This window comes from Anser brachyrhynchus (genome assembly GCF_964034855.1).
Source record: "Anser brachyrhynchus genome assembly, chromosome: 1".
Classification (NCBI taxonomy): Eukaryota; Metazoa; Chordata; class Aves; order Anseriformes; family Anatidae; genus Anser; species Anser brachyrhynchus.
Genome location: NC_137694.1, coordinates 105,203,024 through 105,230,512, shown reverse-complemented (window position 1 = coordinate 105,230,512; position 27,489 = coordinate 105,203,024). Strand labels below are relative to the sequence as shown.

The 27,489-nt window shown below is 46.5% G+C and overlaps 1 protein-coding gene across 1 annotated transcript; it reads left to right on the top strand.

Annotated features, from left to right (window-relative positions):
• The first annotated feature begins 1,202 nt into the window (after window positions 1-1,202).
• On the top strand, window positions 1,203-27,440 carry LOC308186283 (alpha-2-macroglobulin-like protein 1). The gene is made up of 36 exons (XM_080575247.1): window positions 1,203-1,447; window positions 3,231-3,417; window positions 3,747-3,909; window positions 4,695-4,747; window positions 5,050-5,070; window positions 6,209-6,362; window positions 6,818-6,902; window positions 7,450-7,570; window positions 8,416-8,533; window positions 9,603-9,712; window positions 10,050-10,217; window positions 11,517-11,741; window positions 11,870-11,933; window positions 12,453-12,598; window positions 12,742-12,891; window positions 13,713-13,907; window positions 14,378-14,462; window positions 15,081-15,234; window positions 16,285-16,513; window positions 16,814-16,937; window positions 17,101-17,222; window positions 17,632-17,683; window positions 18,076-18,159; window positions 18,595-18,771; window positions 19,099-19,180; window positions 19,829-19,985; window positions 20,862-20,936; window positions 21,143-21,314; window positions 21,741-21,955; window positions 22,220-22,435; window positions 23,154-23,269; window positions 23,948-24,038; window positions 24,341-24,409; window positions 25,612-25,714; window positions 26,362-26,403; window positions 27,264-27,440. Exons 1-35 carry the CDS (start codon window positions 1,377-1,379, stop codon window positions 26,400-26,402), a joined length of 4,395 nt encoding a protein of 1,464 aa, XP_080431373.1. The 5' UTR covers window positions 1,203-1,376; the 3' UTR covers window position 26,403; window positions 27,264-27,440.
• The last annotated feature ends 49 nt before the right edge of the window (window positions 27,441-27,489 follow it).

Below are 27,489 nucleotides of genomic sequence, written 5' to 3'. Positions count from 1 at the left end.
CTTCTAGGTACAACGTTTTTTGAAGGTGGTTGTCCTCATCTTGCTTTGGCCACAGCTGTTGTTTTGCAGATCATAACCAAAGGTACACAATACAGAATGAATTTGCCGTCTGCCCACTCTTTGATCCCAGCTGAAGCAATCCCCTGGATTTACTTTGGCATGGAGTCTGTGCATGTGTATCCACTCTCTGAGCTCACAGAGCAATGTAACTGCAATGTGCACCTTTCACCTAGCACAGACACTCAAATAATCTGCAGGTTTGAAGCACTGTATGTCACTGATCTGGGAATACATTTGATTCTCTGAAATCAACAGGGTTTTGACTTCAAGCCTAAATTAGCCAGACAAAAAACAGAATTCTATCTGATTTCAGAAACATTCCCCATGGCTCTGCATCTCCGAATAGTCATCAAGTTAGCTGCCTCAGAATTTAAATGGAAACAGAAAGACAACTAAAAGATAATAAAGTGTTAAAGTTCTTCCCTTCTTCCAGGGAGAAGTTAGAGGCACTACAAGAGCTGTATGTGGAGCCCTGGATTGGCCTGGCCAGAGGCTGTAGGGCAGGAATTAAGTTTCAATACAAAATGAATAGTACATAAAGAAGTTCTACAGAAGAAATTCAAACCTAAAACAAAATTCAACTGACATCAAAAAAAAACCAAATTTGCCCAAGAATGTTTCCAATGTTTCCAGGAATGTTTCCAAGAATGTTTCCAATTTCCATTTGAATATGAGGGGTCACTTCTTTACTGTGAGGGTGACAGAGCACTGGAACAGGTTGCCCATAGAGGCTGTGGAGTCTCCTTCTCTGGAGATATTCAAACCCCGCCTGGATGCTGCCCTGCGCAATGTGCTCTAGGTGATCCTGGTCGGCAGGGGGGTTGGACTAGATGATCTTCAGAGGTCCCTTCCATCCTCGGCCATTCTGTGATTCTGTGACTCTATAATGAAATCCCACTAAAGACACCTTTGTAAAAATTAAACCCCCATACCAAATCAAGTATCTGAGCATTCCTGCTGTCATCAGCTATGCTGCATAAGATAAGGCAGAGAAACACATCTCCCAGAGAAATATCAACAAGGCTTACAAAGCCTTGGGGCAAGTGCCTTTGGTGCCTCGGCAATAAACATTGTCTCCACCCCTTCCACCCGCCCACATCCCAGCCCCAGCCATGCACAGCATGATTTCCACCTTCTTGGTTTCGAAGCCAAGACAGGCTTTCGAAAGAGACAGGCACCCTGTCAGAGCAAGAGCTGCATAGTCCTTCATCTCTGGATGAGGGGCAGAGGGAAGAAAGAAAGCAGCAGAAACAGGGGCAAAACGGGGCAGAGGAGAGGCTCATCTTCCCGTGGAGGGATTCAACCTGCATTCAGCTATGTGGAGCATCGCTCTCCTGTGGGGCAGCATCCTTCTCCTGCCTAGCGCGGTTGGAACATCTGCAGTGATGTAAGAACCTTAGCTGCTTCTCATACGCGCATTGGTCTGGGGGGAGCTCTTGGGGGGTGGCAGTGTTTCCAAAGAGGACAGAAGGAGTTTCTCATTTTTCATATGCCCAATGTTTTTACCTGGTCTTCATGCACCCTCCCCACCACGTTACTCCTACTACTTGGCTCTCCCTCTGGTGCCTATGGTGTAGACCAGGTATTTCTGCAAGGACCCAGGTCATACCAAACCTGACAGCTTTCTGCATGTGTTTAATTCTGACCTGCCAACATCTCATGCGTCCTACTGTGTTCCGGGCTTTGCTTTTCTCCCCAGAGTCAGAAGTTGCCATTTAAACCTTTAGTAGACAAAGCTGGGTGCCTTTACAAACTGGGCAAATGTGAGTCCAAGGTATCTAATACGCATGATCTTTGTACAGCAGTGTGTTGATTCTGCCTTAGCTGGCCGTGTGCTCCCTACGGTAGATGTAACAGTATGAAATATGTCACTGGGTCTTAGCTGAGTTTTCTCAAGCCACGTGTGGTGGGAATGCACAAGCTTAGTTTTAAAAGCCCGTTCTAGTGGGAGTACAGCCTTGGACATACTCTATAGGCTGATACAGCTTCCAATCAAATACGTCTTTACTGCTGCTTGTTTCCTACTGCTGCCTTCAGCATGAAGCTTTCCTTGATGGTAATACTGCTGGTTTCAGCAGGCAGGCTGCTGTCATACCTGTATATCAATGTTTTTTGTAGCTTCATCAGAAGGTAATCTAGCCTGGCTCTAGGGATCCTGGAAAAACAGCCTCAGAGAGGCTGTGTGATACTTTTATAGCTCAGAAGGCAAGGACATGGGAAGAATCAGCAGAGAGGGTGTGAGAAAATGTTCTAGAGTAGAGAGTGCACCGAGGGACCATTAGGAGCAAGTGAGGTTTGGGAAGTTCAAGAAGTAAGCTTTTAGTGCACATCGCATCCTTTGGCACAGTGGCAGGCAGGAGGTGCTATGAGTTGTCCTAAGAAGGAAAATCAAAATGTTGGCACCTGTTATCATCTCCCCTAATAATAGCAGCAGACAGGCTGCTCAAGGCAGCTTGACAGCACTTGATTGTGAAAGCATTTACGGCTCCTGGCCAACAGGACTTTGACTCTCTCTTGCTATGGTTATGAGCTCCAGCTGAGAACTGCCAGCAGTTCACGTCTGTGAACGTCACCATATCCCTGCTGGTCTGATCTTTCAAGGCCTTGCACTCCTGTTGCTGCAAAAGGTGCTGATACCTAACTCAGTCTAGGGGCAGTAAGCAGTAGTAAGTTTTCAGACCTCCTTGAATGTTGGCGTTTCTTTGGTCCTAACTGCTGCAGTGCCATTTAAGGTGAAATAAAACAATATGGTCAGCTTGTTGGCATTACCCATGGGCACAGCTATGATAGCAGCCACAGATGTGTGAGATCTGGAATGAGAATGAGGGCGGGTGTGTGAGGGGCTGAAGAAAATGTGTTTATGAGATGTGTCTGGGACATGAGGTCAGTACACTGGGTCTCATACAACAAATGGCATTGGTTTTGGAAGCAGCGACTGTCTCTTTCTGTAAGTGTATGCAGCATGTACTGTAGCCTCGGTGGTAATGCCTACATTACCAATAGATGAGGACAGTGTGATCTTGTCCCACCGGGATCTTGGCAGTGGAATGAAGCAACCAGAAGTCTTACTAAGAAGTACCCAAATCCCACAGTCAAAACCCATCCCATCAGAAAATCAATTTCATCTGAGTTATTTATTTATTTATCTATTTATTTTTTTATTTTTAAAGAAATTATGCTGTGGCAATACCATCTCAGCTCTACCACCCCTTCTCAGAGACAGTGTGCCTCCAGCTCAGCAGAAAGCAAGCAGTCCCAATCCATGTGACAGTATCGTTGCAAAGCAAAGCTGGGAATAAGACTCTGATCACGCAGACCATCTCTCAGCTCATCTTCTTCCATTGCACAAGCTTCCAGGTGAGGAGGATATTTTCAAGGATTGTGAGCAGGGTGGCTATTTCATGAATTCTGTTTTAGCTGGACTGGAAAGACAGTTAACTGTGTCATCCCATGGGCCTCTCTTAATCAGGCTGTGGATCTTCTGCTTCAGCCTATACAGGTTCTTCCTGCTGTTGAGCCCCACTGATAATTTACTCTTCTAGAAAACATTCTGAAAAGTACTGTGATATCTTTCAGGGCAAGAAGAACTGGAGCAATAAAAAATCAGTATAAAAATCATTATTGCGGAAGACTGGGGATCCACGAATGAGATTCAGCTTCAGTTATGTTTACAATTATGCCTGCAGGTCCCTCCCCCTGTTGGACAGCCAGAGGAAGTAGCTTTTGTTGAGATCAAGGTCTTGGGAGCCAATTCAGAGTTTGAGAAGAAACAGAAAGTCCTAATCAAGCATGCAGAGAAGAAGACTTTAATCCAGACAGACAAACCTGTGTACAAACCCGGTCAGATTGGTATGGTTATAATGCCTTGTGTTGTGAGAGGAAGAGGCAGTCCTCAGGCCACAAATACAGGGTAGCCTCCAGCTCCTGGGGTGGGGCCTGCACCGCCTCCATCACCCTTCGAGGCTGTTCCTGCTTTGAGGGATTTGGGGATACCTCTGCCACGTGTCGGCATGGCATGTTTTTAGCATTCCTAGTCATACTCGGACAGTGTGCCAGTGTGAACAGGGCTTCTGTGTTTTGGCAGAGGCATGAGAAAAGGCCCACATGGCACTGTGTTGTATTCATAATTGCTCCAGTCAGATGTGGTCTGTGACTGCCCTAAAGCCTTCTCTCCCTCACAGACTTCCTCAGAAGAGGACCATGGTGCTGCAGGCCCCACACTGACACAATTCAGATCACCTCAGTGCAAAGCTGTTTTCCCCATTATCTCTCCACCTGCTGCTGGCATTGACCGTCACGGCAGGCAAGACTGAGGGCTTCCATGTAGGTCCAATGTCCATAAAAAATGCTGTTTCTCACCAGCACAATCAGCCTTCCCAGAAACCCCACACTATCCCTCGTACCACTTTTTTTTTTTTTCTATTTTTTAGCAGGCTGCCAGCTCAGAGCAGGTCTTTGAACTTAGGCACTAGCTTCTGCCCTTTCAGTGAAGCACATTGGCACATCCATACCTATTAACAGACTTTCATTTAGAATCATAGAATCATTAAGGTTGGAAAAGACCTTCAAGGTATCTGGTCCAACCATCTCCCTACCACCAACGTCACCAGTCCTGTTTTTCTTTTGCTCTGTAGTCAAGTTGCGAATCGTAACCTTGGATCAGAACTTCATTGCCAGCAATGAAACAGTAAGTCAAGAGCAGAGAAAACTTGGTGTGTCTGAAAGTGCTATGGGTTGCCTCCGTGTTTTTTGGATCAGTGTTTGGCCCTGCTAGGTGGACAGCTAGTCTCAGTTTTGGTTTTAGTGCTTACAAACAGCACTGGGCAATGCAGATACTGCTCATGATGCTGGGTCACAGGCAATCCCGGGGTGTTGCTTAGGGAAGGCTCATGGATGATTGGGAGACAAAAACGCTGGGGTGGGGAGAGGGGCATGAGAGGTGGCTTTCCCGAAAGCGCCCTACCACTAACTGTTATTTCCTTCCCACAGCACCGCCTAGTGGAACTGAAGGTAAAAAAACCTTGTTGAAAGTGGCGATCTCTTCACCCCTTGGGGAAGACAAAGGTTTGGAGATGACTGGAGGGAGGGTACGGATGCAGAAAGCCAAATACCTCAAAATGAATGAGAACAGCACTTGAATTCTTGCCCTTCCTTTAGTGTCCACACAAGTGTGGCAGTACAGTGTTATGATACCAGTCTCATAAGGGTTCCTGCAGTGCCAGTGAGAATCAGTTAGCTGTCCAGCCAACTTTTCTAGAGTGGTCAGAGTACTTTTAGTCCCTCTAGCCTGTGAATTGAAAGTTTATGAAAATATAACGTCTTTTTCAGGAGATTTTTATATTTAACGTACAGAAAATAGAAGTTAGATCTGTTAGTGTTGTGGCTACACAGCTTCCTAAAAGAGCCAAGCTTCCTAAAGCAGCTCTCAGGATATTGACCTTACAATCTGCTAGTCTTAATATGAAAGATAAAATACGAACTACAATCACCCGAGCTGAGGAAAGATGCCCAAAAGCAGTGTGTTTGTAATAACCCATACAGAGAGGTCCCAGTTCCAAACAGCAACAGACAGTTGTGGGCCAACTATGACTACCAATAAAGCCTCAAAAAGACCTTACAGCTCCACAGCCTCTGCTCAGCATCACAGGTCTTTAAATCCTGCTTTCTGTTAGGGACCTCATGGTGCCTTGCATGGTGTCCTGAACTTATTTCCCCAGACTTTCCCAGGGATTCAAGCTATCACACTCCCCAGTGATCACTCTAGTAGATCATGCCTTAGGCAGCACGTGCTGTCAGGATTGACCACTTTCACAGTGACCTCGGGGATATGCCAGCTCAGATCACTGCAGGGGCATTTGAGAGGAACCACCTCTATCTCTTAGTGAGAGTGGCTGGCAGCAAACCACAGTTTTGCAGCAGTCGGTGAGATGGTTGAGAGCAATAGCACGATAGAATGACTTTGTCAGTGAGACAGGGAAAAAGGCCCTATATTCTTTAAGCTGGGACTCACCTGAGCACCATAGCTGTGTCATAGGTCTGGGTTCTCAGGATGACTATGTGCACTCAAGCCATGCTGTGGTAGCACAGGTATCCTGGAAGTGTCTCTTTTTGCACTTGGAAATAACTTTCTCTATGACTGCCTATACAGGACCCCAAAAGGAACCGAATTGCACAGTGGCTGAATGTTACCCCTGTGGGAGGCATTGTGGATCTGTCCTTCCCTCTGGCTGCAGAAGCACCAGTTGGAGAGTATACCATCAAAACGCCTGACCGCACACATACGTTCAGGGTAGAGGAGTATGGTAAGGGTTTAGGGAGCTCACATCAACAGAGAAAAACACATTTCCTCTGGATTCCTAACCTCTCACAGGGCTGAATTGGCCTTGCAGCTGTGAACAGCTGTGCTAGTTGCGCTATTTGTGCTAGCACCTGAAATGTCCCACCACGTGCTAATAGGTGTGATCACTGACTTTCACTCAGACCCACTGGCTTTCTCCTTCCACATGTCTTAAGGAGGGACTGAGGCACTGTCCTGCAACTGTGCTCTGTGAAGTGGACTAAAGCTGTCTACTCACACCACACTCTCTTAGCCAGGCTGCTGTTGCATTCCTACCAGGCCTTGTGCCGGTTCTGTCAGGGACAGGGAACAAAAGGAGAGACTGCCTTTCTGTGAACAACCATCTGGGGAGGTTCTGGACATCTGGGACAAACAAGCTCTCTCTCCTTACTGCATTATATTTCTCTTGCTTTCTCACAGTTCTGCCCAAGTTCAGTGTCTCCATCCAGATGCCTCAGGTGGTCACCATCTTGGAGGAGACCTTCCATCTCCATATCTGTGGCATGTGAGCTGACTTACCTTGGCAGAAGCTGCATTCTTACTGTTTTGCAAACTGAGCAGCTATCAGTAACCAAGCGCAAAATGATCTCTGCCAACTGTCCCCCTCCCTGATGTCTGGTACCCTGACATCCTCTGCTAAGGAATTCTCCTGGACTCTCACCTTTCTCTGTATTCTCTCTCCCTACTTATTTATCTGTGAGTTTGAAAGTAAGACAGTGGATCTCCTCAGTGGGGCATGTGCCATACAGTACAGTACCTCTGCTGCATTGATTAGTGCCAGTGGGGAGGGAATAATGGCTCAGACTTGTGGCCAGCACAATGTTTGCTAGCACTGTCTAGTGGAATTAACATAAATTTAGAGAGGAGAATTCACCCACCACTGCCTTCTGCCTTAATCTGATTAAGTCTTTGTAAATTCTTGGCTCATGATCCATGAAGATATTTCAAGCTGCTGGGCGGTATGGCTGCAAACCACAGGCTAAAGCAGATATTATTTGTCTTGAGTCAGTGTTTCTGTGCATGTATGTAAGCCCTCTCTGCTATTTTGCCAGGTACACATATGGAAAACCAGTTCAAGGTAGTGTGAAGGCTGTGGTGTGCCGTAAACATATCCAGTATAAAAGGAAGTCTCCCAAAGCCAAGCGTAGTATTTGTAAGGAGTACACTGGCAAGGTGAGCACATGGGCCATCCACTACTCCTGAAAAAGAGAAGAACAGGGGCAAAGAGAAGGAATAATGCTAACGTAAGATGTGGGGTGGGGATCAGCTGTTGAAGCAGCATGTTCTTCAGTCCAGTCAAGGATGATGGACTAATATGTTCTTCATTCCCCTGTGAAATAATCTTAACCCATCTCAGTAATCTCTCTAAATGCACTTTGATGCACTCAAAGGAAGGAGCGTTTGTAGACAAGCTAACTGCTGCAGATTCACCTACAAGCCAGGTATTGTGACAGGACAATAAAAATAGAGATACTGTCCACATCAGTTGACTTCTGCTGGATGCCTTTTAGCAACAGATTTTCATCTGATGTAAAGAAAGATGTATATACTGTTTCCCAGAAACAGCTGTTTTGGGAAGACAGAGATTACCTCTTATGTCTAAGCAAACAATTGCAGTTCAGCATAAGCTTTACTCATTCATCTTTGGGGTTGAATAAATGTATCTACATTTGTTTACATGTTTTTAAATAACCCAGCATATACATATTAAAGATAAATCCTGCCAGAGCAGAAAACATCATGTTTCAAGGAGAAATGGCAACTAATGTTTCCTACTGGCACGTGAATGACTGTGTAAAGAGTGTAAAGCATGTTTCACGCACCCATGCTTGTGAACCAGGATCTCCTATTCCTCAGTGCTCCAGAAAGAAGATGGTTCATGCCAGTATGGACGGTGCTCCTTTATCTCAAGTGTCTTAGTCATGTAATTTAGACTTCTGGGTGTTGGGTTTAATCTGAACAACAGAAATGATTAGTGCATTCATAATCAGTTAATAGATTCAATTTCACACCCTCAGACAAATGAGGACGGCTGTTTTACCACTGAGGTGCACGTTAAGACCTACCACCAGAAGCGTACTGACAATTACGATTTCAACCTGGAAGCTGTGGCTGTTTTGAAAGAAAGTGGAACAGGTAGCAAAAACAAAAAACACAATTCTACACTTTGTGGAAGGTCTTTTTATCTACACTCTTGCAATATGCTTTCGTTTGGGTTTTCACCTGCAAGACTCCCTGTCTTGCACACAGGGAAAAAGTGGAAGTTTCTACACTGGCTTCCAGGGGGCAGGTGTTCAGAGGGTTGTGTCTTTCCTGGAAGCACTACAGCAGCATGGGGCATACCACTGAGGTCTAACTCAGACAGGCAATGTGAGTTCTTCCAGTTACAAGATAGCCTTTACCCATATGCTTGCTCCTCTAGAAGCTGGTCTGGCCATTCCAGCTCTGACAGTCACCTTGGTTTATCAGAGATGGACTAGAGCTGCTGTTTCTCCTCTTCTGGTTACAGCAGAAATGTGGACCAGGCCACATTCTTTTTTTTTTTTTAAACCACATTTTAGGGAAGTCCTTTGGAATGAGGAGGGGCTTAGAGCAACCAGTGATAACGTGAGCCCTGACTGTGTGCTATTAATAAATGGCATCTTGCCAGATTTATCTCAACATCCCAGGCAGAGATATGAAGCTACTTGCCCAGAGCTAAATAGCCCATCCTGGAAGGTGTTCTCTCTTCCAAAATGTTACAAACCATTCCTTACAAGAAAATGTTTCCCAGCCCCCTGCTGAAAGCAGTAATACATATTCACTTACCAAGCAATGACAGTGATTTCAGTTGGGCACCACATGACAAGACAGCAGACCGTAAAATAAGTTGTGTAGTCAAGGGGAAACGCTGCCTTATAGCGACTCTGCTGTGAGAATGGAAGGAGAATGAAAGTGGATAATTGGGAGTGGAACAATTTTAAACAAAGTCAGAAAGAGCATTTGGGTCTGGCAGAACCCCCGTGGTAGACCTCTGTCCTTTCAGCAGCTCACAATGTAGGAGACACTATTAACAAATAATGTGTGTTAAATGACTCCTGAAGATAAATGGAGAAACTACAGTTCCCTGTGAGTGATACTCCAACGTTTACCTCCATCCATTCAATCCTTCTGCCTTTGCTCAGACACATGATACTCACTTGCGTGCATCTCCTGTCTTTCTTAGGAGTGGAGTTCAACACCACTGAAAACTGCAAGGTCACTTTTGGTATCACAACTCTTCAGTTCTGGGGGACAAGCTACTACTATCAGCAAGGAGCTCCCTACTATGGAAATGTAAGCGAACAGAGCAAAAAAGTGGAATGTTCAGCCTGAGGGGATGGCAGACACAGAAATAATTAGTCCCCGTGCTCTGAGCTGTCCAAAGCTGCCACAACTCTTCTATCCCAGTCTCTCCTTTGATGTCTCCACCAAGAGATAATCCAAAGGTGTGACCACAGAATAGGTACATAGCTTTGCCAGGTGGGATGGCTTCTGCATAAATGGGGAGGCACTGGAGGAGTTAGGGGGCCACACTGAGAATCCCTTTGCAGAGAGGGGAACTGAGTCTTCTATTGTGAGGCAGATTTTCAGTTCCAAGGCCTCCATTTTTCTGTTTTCTGCATTGTTGCAGCTGGAACTCAAAAGTGGCAATGGGACCCACCTGAAGAACAAAAAGGTGATTCTTACAGTGTCCTATGGTAGCAGGAAGCAGACCAAGACCTACTTCACAGATGACACTGGGATGGCCTCTTTCATCTTAGAGACTTCAGCATGGAACAGCAGTGAAGTCCGACTGCAGGTTAAGGCCAATGAACGCACTGGATTTGGCTAGCACTAAGCAATGCATCCCTCAGATCCATAGTCGATGTCATTGTCTCTGTATAGCCAGGGAGGTGGAAGTGCGGAGCAGTGAAATGACAGATCTAGGGCAAGAGAAATATTCCTTGGCAGAGCCAGCATTCGGATGCTACACGCAGTCCCTGAGCAGTCAGGAGGCATGATGACAGACAGGTTTGTGGACAGAGGCTGTGTGATGTTGTGACTGAGGTCTATCCACATAGCACCTCTGGTTGAGGTGGACGAGGCTCTGTGAGACTGGGCAGGGACAGAAAACAGAGGAAGGACTCCCACGTGGCATGGGATGGGAAGTTAGGAAAGGAACCAGGAGAGAAGCATCTGAAAATACACATAGAGAAGAAAAAATGAGTGACCGGTTCACTGTGTATCACCCTCATTGCATAAGAACTAGGATATAGGAATCTTGGCTATAAGAGGAAGATAATAAACTTGGATGTAAGAACCTTGGATATAAGAGGAAGAAAAATTAGGAAAGAAGGAAAGCTAGTAAGGAACCAGTTGCTGCAAGCCAGTCTGGATCAAAACAGGTAACCAGGATGGACGGAGCAGAGTGGGAGCTAAAGATGGCTGCCAGGTATAGGGAAATGACAGAGAAAAGTTCTCCGTCTGCTTTTCCATGAACAAAGAAGGCTCGTCTGCTTCTAGGGGTAGGTTTCTAATACCTGCCATATCTACACTTCCAGGGTCAAGGCACATCTTTCCTTTTCACCATATTTTATGTAGTATCTTATATGAAGGATCTTGACATGGCTGGAAGCCTGAAAAATGTTAACATCATAGTCTCGGTACAGATAGATCATAGTTTAGAGATGAGCAAGGCTCTTGATCTTCAGTTGTCCCCTGCCATCCCTACTGAATGGATCAGGGAAATTGCTAAAAGAAATATGGTGTGTGAGTGGAATAACACTGAACAGTGAAATACATTATCAGGGCAGATCCATGTTGATACTTTCCCCAAGTGTACCATACAAATGTGAAGGGTTCAGTGGTTTGATCCAGGGACTATTAAGCCACTCTGCACAACTGAATGATTTGGCCTGCTCTAGGGTTAGCAGAAGCCTCCTCCTTGCCTCCTTCTGTACTTTTATTTCTCCTTCTTTCAGGTCAGTATAGTGGTGCTTTCAACACCTTACTGTGGGAGGGTTCAAAGGCTGCTGTCCCATCAGTCACAGTTTTGGTTTTGGCCTGGGGAGATTGGTAAGAAATCTTTGAAGACTGAGTCACCTTTTCTATGCCACAGGCAAAGACCCAGCCAGAGGAATTCAGCAGTCAGAACATGAGGGTGTCTTATGGTACTGCATCCCTCACACTGAGGGCCTTCTACTCCTCCAGCCGTAGCTCTGTGAGGATCCAACCAGTGCAGGCAGCTCTGCCCTGCGGGGAAGTGCAGCAGGTCACCGTGAATTATCATCTCCTGGCCACTGAGCTGGGGGACGGGGCTGCCAGAGCAGAGTTCTACCACCTGGTGAGTGCAGGGCAGCACAGGCAACGAGGTCAGCTTTGCAATGGGTCTGTGTTGGCATAGCCTTTGCTGGCCCAGAGACACAGAGTAGTGGCACTTGTCAGCCCACTGCTCTGTTCATTCCCTTTTAGGTTTTGGCCAGAGGATCCCTTGTGCATCATGGCAAAACAAGAGTACTTCTTGATCCACCACTAGGTAAGAGTGTCTAAATACCAAGAACAGATTAAGGACCCAACAGGAAAGCCTACATGGGGAAGGACAGAGAGATCTGAGACCAACAGGAAACAACAAAGCTGGCAAAAATAATTCAAGTGGAATGGCGAATATGCTATCTCTCTTCTGCCTTCTAATTTCTTTTTTTTTTTTTTTCCTGATCAAATGAAGAAATTGTCAGAAGTTAGCTGCCAAGCAGGAATTATCAGAGGCCTCCAAGAGAAAACTCAGAGAATCCGTTTGCCACACTCCAGTGGAAAGTCATTTCTCTTGCAAGCATGCAGTGTTGCAAGATCCCTCATGATATAAGATCAGTGCTACAAAATCGCACTAACTTACAGCCTGGTCTAGCTGTGGCCTCCCCAGAAGCAAGACAGAATAGCTTTTTATCCAAGTTAACTGTACAGAAGTATTGCAGAGGTTGACCATTTTGCTGCCGTAATCCTTCCAGACAGACCTCCTTGCCTCTTCCTATACTGCTCTTTCTCCTTCTTCCCTCAGGTCAGTACAGTGATACTTTCAATATCAGTCTTCCCATTGACATCGTTTCACCCATGGCTATGCTCTTTGTTTACACTGCCTTCCCTGAGGGTCAAGTGGCAGCTGACAGCTTCAGTCTGAAAGTTTCCAAGTGCTTCAGGAACCATGTAAGTAACACCCAAAACATAAGGGGGTCATAGGCTGGAGGGTAGTCAATTAGCTAAAAACTGTCAATAAATGTCCAGCAGAACCCAGTAGTCACAGATTCCTCTTTCAATGTCTTCTGTCCGTCTTTCATCTTCCATTTCAGGTGAAGCTTGGCTTTTCAGACACGGTGGCTCTTCCAGGATCAGCTGTCCATCTCCATTTGCAGGCTGCACCACGCTCCCTATGTAGCATCCGTGCTGTAGACCAGAGTGTACTTTTGCTAAGGCCAGAGGCTGAGCTGTCCAGGGCTAATGTGAGTCTAAGGCTGAGCCCTGCTGTTATTGGAGAGATGCCTTTTGAATATCTAATTACAGTCACTGGGTAATCAGGCACAGTGGATATATCAACAGGTATTTAAATGGGGACAGGACATGGCTTCATGAGAAAAAAAATGAAGACAAACATCAATCATCAGCCAAAATTACCAGTTTCTGTGGATGGATCTAATAGAATAACCTACTGACAAGCCCAAGTATAAACTAATGACACATTCTTGCCAAACTTAGTGTACTTTGCAGTAGTGGCAACCAGATGTCTAGGGACTTCCATCTCCTGAACCACCTCATGACAGCGCTCCAAAAGAAGAGTTACATTAGAAGATATGCCCAGTGTATGATAGGCTCCATAGCTTTGTTCCAACTCACACAAACTGGACAGTCCTTGCATGCACAGACTAGACTGGAAGTGGTGCTTTGGCAGTGGAAAGGTCTCATTTCTCACCTAGGCCTGGGATGCATTATGTCTGAGGACACTTGAGCTGCATCTTGACACTGTCTTGGCGAATCCAGGATGTGCCCACAGTCAAAGAAGCCTTCTAAGGATTCTTACTGGCCTCCTTAAGGAGCATTAAGCTCTCAGGTGAAAACTATGAGCCACAGCTATGCACCTGTGCCCCAGAGGGGTTTGTGTTAATGTTTGTTCTACATATCTGAAACTTGTGGAAGCTTTCCATGAAGATAGAAAACCTTTGGGGATGGATTTTTGCGGCAGGCAGGATCCAAGCTCTGCCTCCATCACAGAGAATCTTGCCTACCTCTCAAACTAACCTGTACTGTTTTCATTCTCTGTCTGCAGGTGTACAATATGTTCAGTTATCCTCAAGAGCACCCCAGTATCCTCACAGACTCTTACAGTGACTACTGTACTGTCCACAAGAGTTCAGGAACCATCAGTTCTCAGACCACGCTTCCACCAACAACTACACCACCCTTTATGTACAACAGCTATTCTTATGCAGTGTCCCAGCCAGATGTCTATGGACTTCTGAGGGTAAATTTAATTTCCATAAACCCTGAAATACCAGAACTGTGCCCTTTTGTATCCCGGGTCAGCACAGAGCAGCTTCACGGATTGTTCTTCCTGTAAACACAGCAACTTCACATTCTGAATTTGCCAAGCTTTTGAAGTAAGAGATTTCTGACATCCCATGCTCCAAGCTTTATAAATTCCTATTGATCAGGCACATCCCTAGAAGCCAGCTCCCCACTTATCCAAGACTCTAGGCCCTCAGACTTTGTGGTGGTTGGAAGGAAAGGGAAGAGTCAGAGGAAATAGGAGGTTGGACCTGGGCTTTGTGAACAGGGTGGCTCCACATTCTCTCTGTTTAAATTTTCAAGTCAGTCAGAGGTGTAACAACATGGGGTGGTTGATATGTTGGGAGGTGGGGGCAGAGACAAACCCCAGACATACCACTCCCTCCACTGAAATCTGCCTTCTTTTCTTCCCCTTCTTTCCCCCAGAATTCAGGTCTAACGTTTTTAACCAGCCTTAAAATCAAGTCTCCAATCGAGTGCCGCACCCAGACCACTTTCTACGACTACATGTGTACATTTTAATTTATCATGCTTCTTTGGAAATCACGGGTAACATACAGGTTGCACAAGGGCAGATAAACGTGCAGTGTGTTGAGGAACTGGGAATGGCTTCCAGAGATGAGTGGGATGTTGCACATGAGATGAGAACCACAGGAAGAAGGGAAGGGTCCTGACGTGTTTAGTGCACTGGAGTGGCAGAGTGTTGACTGCATTGGAAGAGCCCACCTGGAAGCTTCTGGCAGACAGGAGGATAATATGGCCAAGGGGGAAAAGATAACTCTCCCAGGAAGAAAGACATGTTTGTAAGACTAATAAAGGTCTCACTGTAAACCAGATAATGAGCCAAGATTGGCTCTGGGCAGCATAGTATCTAAGTCTTTCAGCAGAGGCTGAGAGATCAGAAGTGTGAGCAGGCGGAGTTCTTCAAGGGGGACCATGCATATGCTGGAATCCACATGCTGAGTAGTCCACTGGAAGAAAGTAGTGAAGTAGGTCAAGGGCATCTTGGAGAGGACAAGGGGGATCAGAATGGGAGTGGGAGGGATGGAGAACTGAGTTTTTCCCAGCTGAACTGTATCCTGATCTCAGCAAAGTACTGTCTTTGTGTGAATGCTCGTATTCCCAATAGCTTATGATCATCTGGAAGACTTGGAAGACTTGGATCCAGAACTAGATGCTGCTGTTGAACATACTGAGTCAGAGCACATTGAGCTGGGCAGCAAGGCAGGGCCAGTACGTACCTGGTTTCCTGAGACGTTCATCTGGAGTCTGGTCCCCATCAAGTGAGTAATTATGGGCTGTGGCCCCACACGGACTTCCTGTCAGCCACAGCAGACAGAGAATAGGCAGGAGCAGAGCCAAGGCATTACCACTTTCCGTGCCCATAAAGAAAAGGGGAGCGTGAAGAACTGGATAAGGAGTTCAGCACGGTTCCTGGATCTTGAGATTTTACAAATGACCCTGGGGAACTTAAAATCACAGACTCCTGTAGGATGGAAGGGGCCTCCTGAGGTCTGGAGCTCATCATCCTGTGCAAGGCAGATGAGGTTTTAGATCGGGTTGCTGTAGTCAAGTTCTGAATGTCTCCAGGGATGGAGACACAAATTCCTTGGGCGTCTGTTCTGGTGTTTGACTATTCTCATGGCATTTTTTTCTTGTCTCAATTCAGAATTTTCCATGTTCCAGTTTGTGTTTGTTACCTCTCATTGTATCAATATGCACCTCAGAAGAGCTTGGCTCCATTGTCTCTACACCTTTGCATTAGGTAGCTGTAGAAAGCAGTGTGATTTTACCATAGCCTTTCCCTTTAAATATTGAAACCCCTGGTTCTTTCAACCTCCTATTGTACATCAAATGTCCCAACTCCCTGATCATCTTGATAGCCCTCCACTGTACTCATGCAAGTATATCAGTCTTTATTATACCATAGAACAAAAACGGGACACAGTATTCCAGATGTGGCCCCACAAGTGAGAAATATAGGGCAAAAATAACTTCCCCTCAGCCCAGTAACTGCAGTCTTCTTAATATAGTCCAGAGGTAGATGACCTTCATTGCTGTAACGGCAAATGAGATGACTCACGCTCAATTTTTCATGCACCAGGATGCCCAGCTGAGGATGTCCTCTATCCTATTATCCAGATCATTAACAAAGCCATTAAGCAGTGTTGGTACCAGTATAAATCCTTGAGGGATGCCACAGGCAAGCAGTCACCAGTTGAATTTTGTGTCACAGTTCACCATTCTTTGACCGCGATGGTCAAGTGAGTTTTCCGCCCAGCTTATGAGCCACAGGGAGAGGGATTAACTCTTCTGCTCTGTTTTCTCCTCAGTGATTCAGGGTCTGCTGAGTTATCTGTCACAGTACCTGATAGTATCACAGACTGGAGTGCCATGACTTTCTGCACATCAGAGACCCATGGGTTGGGAATCTCAGAGACCGCCAGCCTGCGGAGCTTCAAGCCCTTCTTTGTGGAACCCGTCTTGCCCTACTCCATCTTCCGGGGAGAGTCATTTCCCCTGACTGTCAAAGTTTTCAATTACCTGAAGCAGTGCATGGTGGTGAGTGGCTCCCTCCAGGATTGGTGCTGGGCAAGGGAATGTATGGTAACCGTACTTTACTGACTGAGGCCCTCTTCAGAGATCATCTCTTCGGAAATCTCCACACACCTCCATCTCTGTCCAGGTTATCCTTCCCCATAATCTCAACACTGTAGTGTTGTGATGTCCATGGGCTGTTGGTTGCCCACAGGTATTGCAACAGGGCCATTATCAAACTCACCCTGTGTCTAACTGACATTTGGATCAAGGAGCTGAAAATAGCAGCTCTGTAACCTGAATTCCCTTTCGTTTCACCTCTAGCTCCAGCTTAGCCTAATGAACTCCAGTGATTTTGAATTTGTGCATGCAAATGTCAGGTTCACCGTTTGTCTGTGTCCCGATTCAGCGAAGACATTCTTCTGGGATGTGAAAGCTACTAAGCTAGGTAAGAGGAAGACAAGGGAGGGGCAGGGTCTCAAGCAGGAATGGAACTGGTCTGGAAGGGCGAGTGACCTGTTATGGGAACCATAAATGAGTGGCCTTAGGCTGAACAAACTGAAATGTAGGCACTGATGTGCCACCTGGCATCTTAAACTTTTGTTCTCTAGGGAAGGTGAATTTCACCGTCACTGCAGAGGTGATTGATCAGAAAGATGTTTGCACTGAGAGTATAGCTGTTGTGCCAGAATCTGGAGGGAAGGACACAGTGGTTAAGCACCTTCTGGTGAAGGTCAGTGTGCTTCAGGTTCCTGGTGGGATCAGAACTGGGTCAGACTCAATACAGCCTGGTGGGGTGGGTCTAGGAAGGGAAATCCCACTTGTCTGTTGGCGCATTTCTCAATGAGGCTAGTCAAGGAGAGGTTCTAACGGTAGGTTGTGTAGGGATGAGAGCTGAATACCACCAGTCTGGATATGCTTGGTAGGACAGAGACGTCAGAACTGATTGCTAGCAAGGCAATGTAGTCAGAGGCCATGCAGCAGCTAAGAAACCTGCTTCCCAGCAAAACTTCATCAGCAGCATGCATATCCCTTTGCAAAGCCCATGAGGATGGAAGTCTTGCAGGAAGGTGGGGTGCTGTGCAGCTAATATCTCAGATTATTGCTCCCTCTTCTGCACTGACTAGCCTTTTCCCCACCAGGCAGAGGGGCTGCTGGAGGAAAAGACCCAAACCTCGCTCCTGTGCCCTAAAGGTATGTGTAGATACCAGACAGATAGGGACTAGCTTAGAACTGGGGCAGTACGTGTGTGTGAACCACAGAGACCAAAGAGAAGCAGGGTGGTCTGTGAACAAATCCAGGAGTGTCTAGAGGGGCATGGAGAGGGGCGAGTCAGGGATTTTGGAACTTTTACGGAGAGGCAAAGCTGTTCAGCTCTACTCAGTAGCACAAGCTCTTGGCAGCACAAAGCCTAACTACATCACGGTCACACATCAGTGGATGGCCTAATCTTTGTGTCACCCTCTGTTTTCGATGCTTACTTCAGTACAGATGAGGTGATTCCAGCCTTTTTTACGCCATCTCCTGGGGATGCCTATGGCTCTGCTATCTGCATGTTGCTATGCTGATGCTTTTGCCGTTTGCAGGAACTTCAGCTTCGGAGACAATCACTTTCACTTTGCCAGAGAACATGGTCCTCGGGACAGAGAGAGCCCACATCTCTTTCTTAGGTGAGATCTAAGGGGATCTTAGAAAGTAAGATTTTTCCCCGCAGGATTCTTTTCTTCTAGTGCCGCTTCTGTATCTTCTGTAGCAGAGTAACAAGAGGAAATGTGTACAGTGAGGTGTAATATTGGGTCCCCATTCTTCCAGAGATTCATCCAGTCCTGGTCTCTCTTATACAAGTGACACTGGGCTAGATGGGCTTGTAATTCCACCAAGCCAAGAGACATAGATGAGTACCATATCACTATTATTATAGGGCTGCACCTTTGACCATATAGCTCTGCATGGCCAGAGCCCTGTAGACATTAAAGTCACCCTAGTGTGAACAGGGGTGAACTGAGCCCACTCTTAGCAGGTTATCTGGAGAATCAGTGAGCATAGATTTTTTTTTTATATGCAAGAATATGTAAAGCTGCCAAAACTGTGGTTCTATTGTACAGGTGACATTTTGGGGACAGCACTGGACAACATAGATGAGCTCCTCCAGATGTCCAGTGGTTGTGGTGAGCAGAACATGGTTCATTTTGCCCCCAATGTCTTTATCACACGATACCTCCAAGAGACAGGACAACTGACTCCAGAAATCAAACAGAAGGCAATTGGCTATCTGGAAAGTGGTGAGTGGATTTCTGCTCATGCTGAGTTATTAAGCTGGTGATGTTCACTACGCTAGGTTGTACAGTGGGGATCTCAGGAGACAGGTGATGCTGAACGGGATTTGTACAGTGCCATTTGTGTGATGCCATGGGAATTACAGTGTTGTGAATCAGGCTGCTGTGTCTCAGCTAAACAAAGAGTTCAAGACACCTTTAAAAGCTCTTTGCTGAGTTCCCTGGAGACAATGCTTCCTATAGTGATCTGCAGACTTATTGTCAGGGCAGGTTGTCACCTTGAGAACATGCCAGACACAGAAAATTTTCACTACCTCCGTTCTCTTCCTGCAGGATACCAACGGCAGCTTCTATATAAACACGCAGATGGCTCATATAGTGCCTTTGGGGAAGGAAGCGAGCCAGGGAACACATGGTAAGCAGAGATGTGCAGACACAGTTGAGGAACAACAGCCTGACCTGGTCAGGCTCACGCTGTCCTGGATTTGGGCCTGGGGAACATAAGGGTGTCTGGAGATGTGCAGGTATTTCATATGGACACCACTTCTGAGACTTTTTGGAAGAGCACCATGCGACAGTGAACTGACCTGAGGTACTGCTGTTTGACTGTTTGTGTTTGGACACCCCAACCAAGCCTGCTTTTGAAAACTTGGCTGCAAAGACTTCTTCTTCCCAGCTTTTCCAATGTGCTTTGTTCCCAGAGGGGATTTGGGAAAGGGGCTGAGTGAGCAGTCTTTATACTTACCAAAAATCAGCCCTCATGCATTTAAATCACAGATGTGGACTGTGTTGGAATTGGCAGAGGTCCAGGGGAGCACTGAACTGTCAGTGAATTTTCTATCTCAGGCATCCTCTTTCTGCAAATGGGTGAATCTGAGCTTGAGTTTCAATAGCATCTATCTCATGTGCATTGCTTCCAGTTCTCAGTCTGCTCAGAGGCTCTGATGTGCTGGCATTTCTCCAGGGATGAGATAACAGAAGACACAGAGACTTTTGTCTCCTTCTGGAGATGGATGTCAGTAACTAACTCAGTCTGATTTTCTTCACCCTTCCTTGGTTCTAGGTTGACTGCCCTTGTCCTCAAGACATTCAGCCAAGCCCAGGACTTCATCCATATAGATGAGCAGAACATTAAGGATGCTGCCAGTGCCCTGATTAAAAGTCAGACTCCATCTGGCTGCTTCAAGAGTGTGGGGAAACTCTTCAACAATGGCCTGATGGTATGACATACTCTGGCTGTTCTTTGGGTACCTCAGGGCTGCTTCACCTTCTTGCCTAATTTGGGTGCCAAAAACAAACGAGGACTACTGCAGTACTACTGCAGGAGGGAGGCTCTGGTGTGCTCAGGTCACCCTTGAGTGACAGCCAGGGTTGTGCTTAGTCATGATTGTACTTTTTGTTATTCCCTTGGAAAACAGCTTCCTTTCCCATTGCTGAACTGCTATTTCATCCTTCAGTCTGAGTTTCTCCCTGTACAGAGAGAGTCAGAAATGGAGTGAATGGCGATTAATCGCAGCCACTCATGTGAGACTCACCATACCAGGGATGTGCCTTATTCAGTCAGAAACACCGCACTTGTACATGCACAGACACACACACACACAGCACCATCAAAGCAGAGCCTGCAGCTCTGCAATGCACCAGACCTCAGATGATAACTACTCCAAGTGAAGAGAATGGTACCTTTCATTTCCCCTTGCAAAAGCTATGTTTTATTTTGGTCCTCCACACTCTTGCCGCTCGTCCAGGCCCTCAGCTGAGGTGCCATTGTGCAGCTGGGTTGTGGGAATATCACTTTCCCCTGGTGCTGAAATCTGCTGCTGCAAATCCTTTGCAGGGAAGGGGAAGGGGAAAGGGGAATGCGTTCTGTGTTCAGCAGAGGGTAATAAGCTACACAGAGGAGCTTGAGGTGCTGTTGTTGAGAAATGGGACCTGCAAGAACAGACACCAGCCCTGGCACTTCTTTAGCAGAGGAACGGGACCAGCACTGTTGTCTCTGCTGGCTTGGAGTTCACTCAGGGGGCAGAATGCAGTGGAAAACTTCTCCTGCTCTCTTCTCATGGCAGCTCTCCTCTTCTGTTTTGTGGTGGCTGCAGGGTGCAGTGGAGGAAGGACTGGGGCTGAGCTCTGCCATCATCACAGCTCTCATACACTCTGGGACGCCACGCTCTGTGAGTAACAGCAGAAGGGACACGCTGTATGTGCAGCCGCGCTGCAGACAGTACAATGGCACCCTGCTTTTGTTCACACAGGAGTGCATGATGTGTTTTCTCCCTGTGTGACCTGTCCCTGTTTCCACCCTCCCCTGCACACATCAAGGCTGCATTCCCTCCCCTACACCCTGCTATCAACTGGTGTGCTTTCATTTGCATCCTAGGACCCAGCTGTGCAGAAAGCTCTGAAATGCATAACGGACCTGGTCAATGCTGACAGTGGCAGTTCCAGCCTCTACAGCCTGGCACTAGCTGCAAATGCCTTTGCAGTAGCAGGTGATAAGGCACTGAAGCAGAAAATCCTCAAAAGACTGGATAAGGCAGCCATAAGATCAGGTACCAGAGACTGCAGGACAGGAGAGAGGGGTGTTGGCAGGATTGTGTAGAGAACCCAGGTCTGAATCACCAAGAGAATGTGGGGCAGGAGTGGGGAACACTGGCAGAGCTCTGGGGAGAGCCCAAGGTTTGGATAGCCTCTGTTTGCCACAGGCTATACCCATACCGTGAGACACACTTGCTCTGTGGATGATATCACAGTCCTGATCTTCCAGTCATCCAAACAAGGGGGGTGTCATGGATATTGTAGAGCTCCTCCCCAGCCTGCAGGACTGTCTTTATTGGCAAAAGCAGGATGTGGGGGACAAATAGGAAAATATGTACCCATATCTTGTCCCAGCGCACGTCTTTACTCAGTGCCTAGGAACTACAAGGTCATTAGATACAGCTCCACACTCCATAAGTCTTCCCACACTCCACCTCTAGATGCTCAAATATTCTGGAGTCAACAGTCCAAACAGGAAGAAGATTCCCTACATTGGTATCGGGCTCCATCTGTTGATGTGGAATTGACATCTAGTATCCTCATGGCTCACATTTCAAAGTCAAGCTTGTCTTCAGATGAAATCAGAAAGGCATCCCAGATTGTGTCATGGCTCATCAAGCAGCAAAACCCTTATGGAGGCTTTGCTTCAACCCAGGTAATCCCCTGGGGCCATTGGCAGTAGAGAACCTGCTGTCAGCTGTGGTTTGTAAAGAAAAAAAATGTAAAAAAAATAGTTAAAAAAAAAAGTATGGATTTACAAGCTGCTGGGTGTTGGTGAGGGGTGAATATTTGTATTCCTCTGAGTTAATCCTGTTCTAAAAGTCCAAGGGGAAATCTCAACCAGGGAGGGAAAAGCTAAAGACTGGGATGCACAGGAAACAAGGGTTCTGTTTTGCCATCTATGTGTCTTTTCCATCAGGACACAGTGGTTGCCTTGGAAGCCCTAGCCTTGTATGCAACCAAGACCTTCAGCAAGGATGGCCCTGATCTTCAGGTTTCTCTCTCCTCTGAGGGCTTCCGTAAAAACGTCCGAGTAGACAATACCAATCGCCTCCTGCTGCAGACAGTGGAGCTGCCTGCCATTCCCAGAGATTATACTGTGCATGTACAGGGCCATGGGTGCCTTTTCCTGCAGGTAATACCAGTCCAGGGACAAAAGGTCTGTCTGGGGAAAAAACATGGAAGCTGGGGACCTCTACCTTGCTGTTAAGTGAAGACTGAAAACAGACTGCTGCAGTGATTTGCAAGAGTGTGGGGCTTCAGAAAAAGATGGAGAGCGACTCTTTGCTCAATCAGATAATGACAGGACAAGGGGGAATGGTTTTGAGCTAAAAGAGGGGAGATTTAGATTAGAGGTTAAGAGGAAATTCTTCACGCAGAGGGTGGTGAAGCACTGAAACAGGTTGCCCAGAGAGGTTGTGGATGCCCCATCCCTGGAGGTGTTCAAGACCACGTTAGATGGGGCTCTGAGCAACCTGATCTAGTGGGTGGCATCCTTGCCTACAGTGGGTGGGTGGAACTTTGAGGTCCCTTCCCACCCGAGTCATTCAACAATTCTGTGATGATTCTATGATTCAGGGCTGGTAGGATCCTGGGATCCAACAGGGAGGAAACCCAAGGAAAACCAAGAAGTTCCCAAAATGAAGTCAAGATCATCACCACCCAGTCAGAGCTGTATTTCTTCTCGAAGGAGTGCAGTGACCACCACCAGGAGCAGCACAGTAGCATCACCTCTGCTTTTGCCATATTGTTTTCTCTTACACCAGTGCAAGACAGCAACAAAACACTAGATGAGGATACTCACCATCAAAAAATTGCTGTTTCTGCCAACTAGCTTCTTTCTGTCCTGACAGGCAATTCTGCGGTACCACATCCCTCCGCCGAGGAAGGACCTCACCTTTGCTGTGTCTGTGCAGACAGAGTGCACAGCACCCGACGCCACCCAGTTTCCTGTCACCGTTCACACTCGGTAGGAGACACTCAGTTGCCCCTCTCCTCCCCTATGCTGAGAGGCTCCTGGCACTACACCAGTCTCTTGATAGCCAGGATTCTCCTTTATTCATGAGGTCCAAGCGCTAAGTTGTCCCTGTTCTTTTAACTATGCCACTCCTCATCTGGGTGGAAGGTACAAGGCCATGGAGGGATGAGTTGGGCTGTAGTCCTGTCTATCATCATGCCAGTCATCACAAATTCTCCCAAGCTCTGTGGGTCTCATCCCCTTCCAAGACTAGGTCCTAAAACACTAGTGTTGTGAAGGGTCTGTGGGACTGACTGCTGACAGTTATTCCTAAGTCTCCCTCCCTCCTGGTTAGCTGTCACGTCACTCTCCTCTGCTTTACCCTTGCCTGATATGGGACAGAAACTACCAACAGAACAAGAGGAGGATGTGATATTCCCTGCCCTGAGTAGAGAAGGAAACTCCAGAAGCCTCCAAAGGAATAAAATTCTCCTAGGCTGAGCATAATTAAAAGATAAATCAGGGGAAGTACAAAAATTTATCATAGTGCAGAAGCAGGTATGCTTACAGGAGGAACGCTGGAAGGAAAGGCAGATTCCTCCACCTGAGTCCCAAAGCTGGGCTGGAGTATCTGTGGAGATCATGGCTCAGAAAGTAACATTAGTGCTGTCCCCTGGGTTCCTGCTGCAGCTACACAGGGAACCGTGTGTCCACCAACATGGTCCTGATCCAAGTGGAGCTGCTGTCTGGATACAGCCCCGTGGCAGATTCACTGGATGAGGTGAGACCACAAGTTTGTGTCCAGCTGGGATGGGAATGGTGACAGATGTCCGTTGTGCAGGTTTCTATGCAGAACCATCATCATTTCTGTGGGCAGAGAAACATTGTTCTTTTCCTTCTAGTAAATCTTTACACCAAGAGTCTCTTCCAGGCCACACAGAGATCTTCACCTGTTCTTCCTACTGCCTTTTCCCACCCCAAGCACTTTCTTGGCCATATGAACATTTTACCCATGCAAAGGTCAAATATCCCTGAATATTTATGCTTTCTGCCTTTCTGTTTTTCTGACTTTTCTTTTTTCAGCTAAAGAAAATGCCCTTAGTGAAGAAAGTTGAAAGTGAAGCTGACCGAGTCGTTCTTTATCTGGAGGAAGTGAGTGGAATTTAGATTAATGTCATCATTAGGAGGACTGTGGGCTGGCAGATAGCTTTTAGATTACTCATGCATTTTGGTTCTAGTAGTATTTTAAGTATTGAGAGGTGCTGTTCTGCATACCAGCCACATTTGCTGACCTGGAGAAGTATGTGTGTCAGCTTGCAGTGTTTCAGCTTTAGAGACTGTATACAGGACCACTTAAGTGAAATGCAGCTAACTGATGATAAGACTACATCTGCTGGCACTGTTCAGAGACTGTTGAAAGTCCATATACAGGGTCTGATCAGGACCGGAGAGATAGGAGGATCCATCCAGTAAATTCAAGCCAGTCTGAATTCTTAGAAAGCCCTTAAGTGGCTTGAATTTAGTAGGCCACATCCTGGATTGCACATGGAGTTTGCCAAGATCACCCAAAATTTAACCAGGTGGTTGTGTGAGCTGCAGTGCTCTCTCCAGAGCCTCGTTAGTCAACAGATTAACAACCACTCCAGGTTTTCTCCAGCTCTATGTATACATAAACAGCAACAGAAACAAGAGCTGGCATGAATCTAAAATTCTGAATTTCCAAGGAGCACTTCTACTGTTCTGTGATTCTTTATCTCCAGCTGACATTCAGCTGAACCAAGTTATCCTCATAGAAAGCTGGTTATTGTAATGCATTAGACTTGCAGGGAGACTGCTTTTGTTACATCTACCGCACAGAGCAGAAAGCACAGGGAAAGATTTCAGCTCAGGCTGCCTGGTAGCACAAGATGGAACCGACCAAACAGCATTTTATGTAACTACCATCATCCAACAAATGTTAATCCGCAGCTTGGATGTGGCTGCTTCATAGTGAGAGCCGTGTGAGACTACAGAGAAAGAGCTGATGCAATAGGACTGCATATAAGCAAGTAGCCACTGAGGCAAAATACATGAAGGAGAAGAGCTGGATGGGAATGTGGGATTGGTTGGGAACACTAACACTGTACCTAATGCACATTGACTCTGTGGACTTGATGTCTCTCATGACTTGAGTTAATTTTGGAGACACAAAATGGGAGATGGCCACAGAATGTCAAGTAAAAGGTATTTTTGAGTTGGACTAGAAGGATCTGCTACAGTGGTGATGTCTCCGTAGGAGCCTGGGTGAGAGCAGGTGGAAGGGATTGTCTTACATGACTGGTTCTGGCTGTAATCTTTGCATCTCTTGGTCTTAGCTGACTCGACAGCCTCAGGCCTACACTTTGCTGATGCAGCAGGACATGCAAGTGAAAGATCATAAGCAGGCTAATATCAAGGTTTATGATTACTACATGCCAGGTGAGCTCGGATGCTGTACTGCAGAAATCACAGAAATGTCCCACTGGGAGGAACTTTCTGAAGTTGTCTTTCTGAAATTAGACTTTCTGGTCTAAGACAATACTATCCCTAGCATGTTTATTTAACTGCCCCTTAGAAACTCTCTAGTGATGGACTTACCCTCTTGGGCTTCAAAGCCCAAGAGGGTGGATTTTTCTTTTTCTGGACACAGAACTTGCAAGCTTGAAGTTGGCACATGGCTCCACTTAAAGTCTAACTCTTCCAACAAGAGACAAGCAAGAAGCTCAGAGCCATGCTTTTGTACACGCATTTTGTGGAAGGCAACAAAGGAAAGGGACTGTAGTCACTATGGTGAGGGGATGGCTTGGAAGAATGACAGTAATAATTTGTTCCCCATTCCCTGAGTTCTTTAGCAGGAGGAAAAGTTGGAAATGTGTCTAGGATTGTTATTACTTGAGAAAGTGGGGAGTCCATAACTATAACTGAACTTTGCTACGTGCAAGTGGTTTCATGTGTCATGGCAGAAGGGAGATGTGGGCTGTAAGCTAAGGGGACACCTCTTCTAGAAACAGAGGCATAATGCTGGGTTGCTTTAGGGAGTTTTTGGAAAGTGTATCTCACTGGCACGTTTTCCTCTCCTCTTTCAGAAGAAACAACAGTGATCAGCTACAATGCTCCCTGCACATGAGGTGAGGGCTGGACACCTGTTTTGCCATCACAGGCATGGCCCTGAAGAGTTTGGAGAGGGAGGGGGTTGCAGGCAAGGGCTCTTCATCAAGAAACTTTTGACACTACACACAGGGGGTAGGGAACAATTAGAAAGGTTAAGGGTGAATTCCTGTATCCCAGTGATTAAACTGAGGAAAGAGAGAATTGAATTTGAAGTGGAAAGTTTGAGGTGGCCAGCTCTTAATAGAGTTGAAGGCATGTTTCATAAAACAAGGGCTGACTGTCCTGAGTCTTACCACCAGTCCTGGCATTTTGTATTGAGTATACTTAACACAGTTCCTATTCATGTTATTTGTCCTGCAATTCTGCAACCCTCCAGCCCTGTCCATGCAACATGCTGTGTCAGCTTTACTGCAAGACCTGACTTCTTTTCAATGCCAAGCCTTCTGCAGCCTCAGACTGGCTTCTGAGCTGTGCCAGGGAACGGATACCTGTCCCACCCTGCTTCCAGGCTGGGCAAAGGCAATGCTTGAACTCTGACTGTCTGGTCATGTTCTAAACTTCGCTGCATCCCCGTGCTTCCTTGTCTTCAGTCCACAACATGGAGAAAAACACCTGCTTCATGGGTCACCTGTGGGAGACATACAGCCCTGCCCTGGGATGCCTGCCACAAGCCCCACATTCTTGGTGAAGATGCTGCTGCAGGCTTTGTGCAGGCAGCTGAGATGTACTTGTAGGACAGCCAGAGAGAGCTCTGTCCTTGACAGCTTGGCAGTCTTGTTTGGTCACGAGGCACAAAAAACCACCCTTGAGTTCCCAATGTTTAGTTTTAATACTTCAGGAACACAGACTTTTTTGTCCTTTTTTTTTGTCTCCACAGGAACAGGGACAGACATTCTCTGCAGTCTCTGTCCATCAGTTCTTTGTCATCCCTGCTAACAGCCACCACATGGAGATAAGAAGCAAAGAGAAAATGCTTGAAATCACCTTCTGAGCAGTTAGTTTCCTAAAGGCTAGGACTATGCCAGCTGTCTTATTAAACGTCAGTAGACTAGAAGTGTCTGGTTGAGTGATCATTCAGGTTTACTGTTTTTCTTCCAAACTAG

Bases quoted from the DNA above. Each gene is read 5' to 3' on its own strand.
- LOC308186283 (XM_080575247.1), top strand. From the start codon at position 1,377: ATGTGGAGCATCGCTCTCCTGTGGGGCAGCATCCTTCTCCTGCCTAGC. The intron at 19,181-19,828 runs GTAAGCAGAGAT...CCTTGGTTCTAG, and splicing joins AGCGAGCCAGGGAACACATG to GTTGACTGCCCTTGTCCTCA. The intron at 24,410-25,611 runs GTGAGTGGAATT...TCTTGGTCTTAG, and splicing joins TCGTTCTTTATCTGGAGGAA to CTGACTCGACAGCCTCAGGC.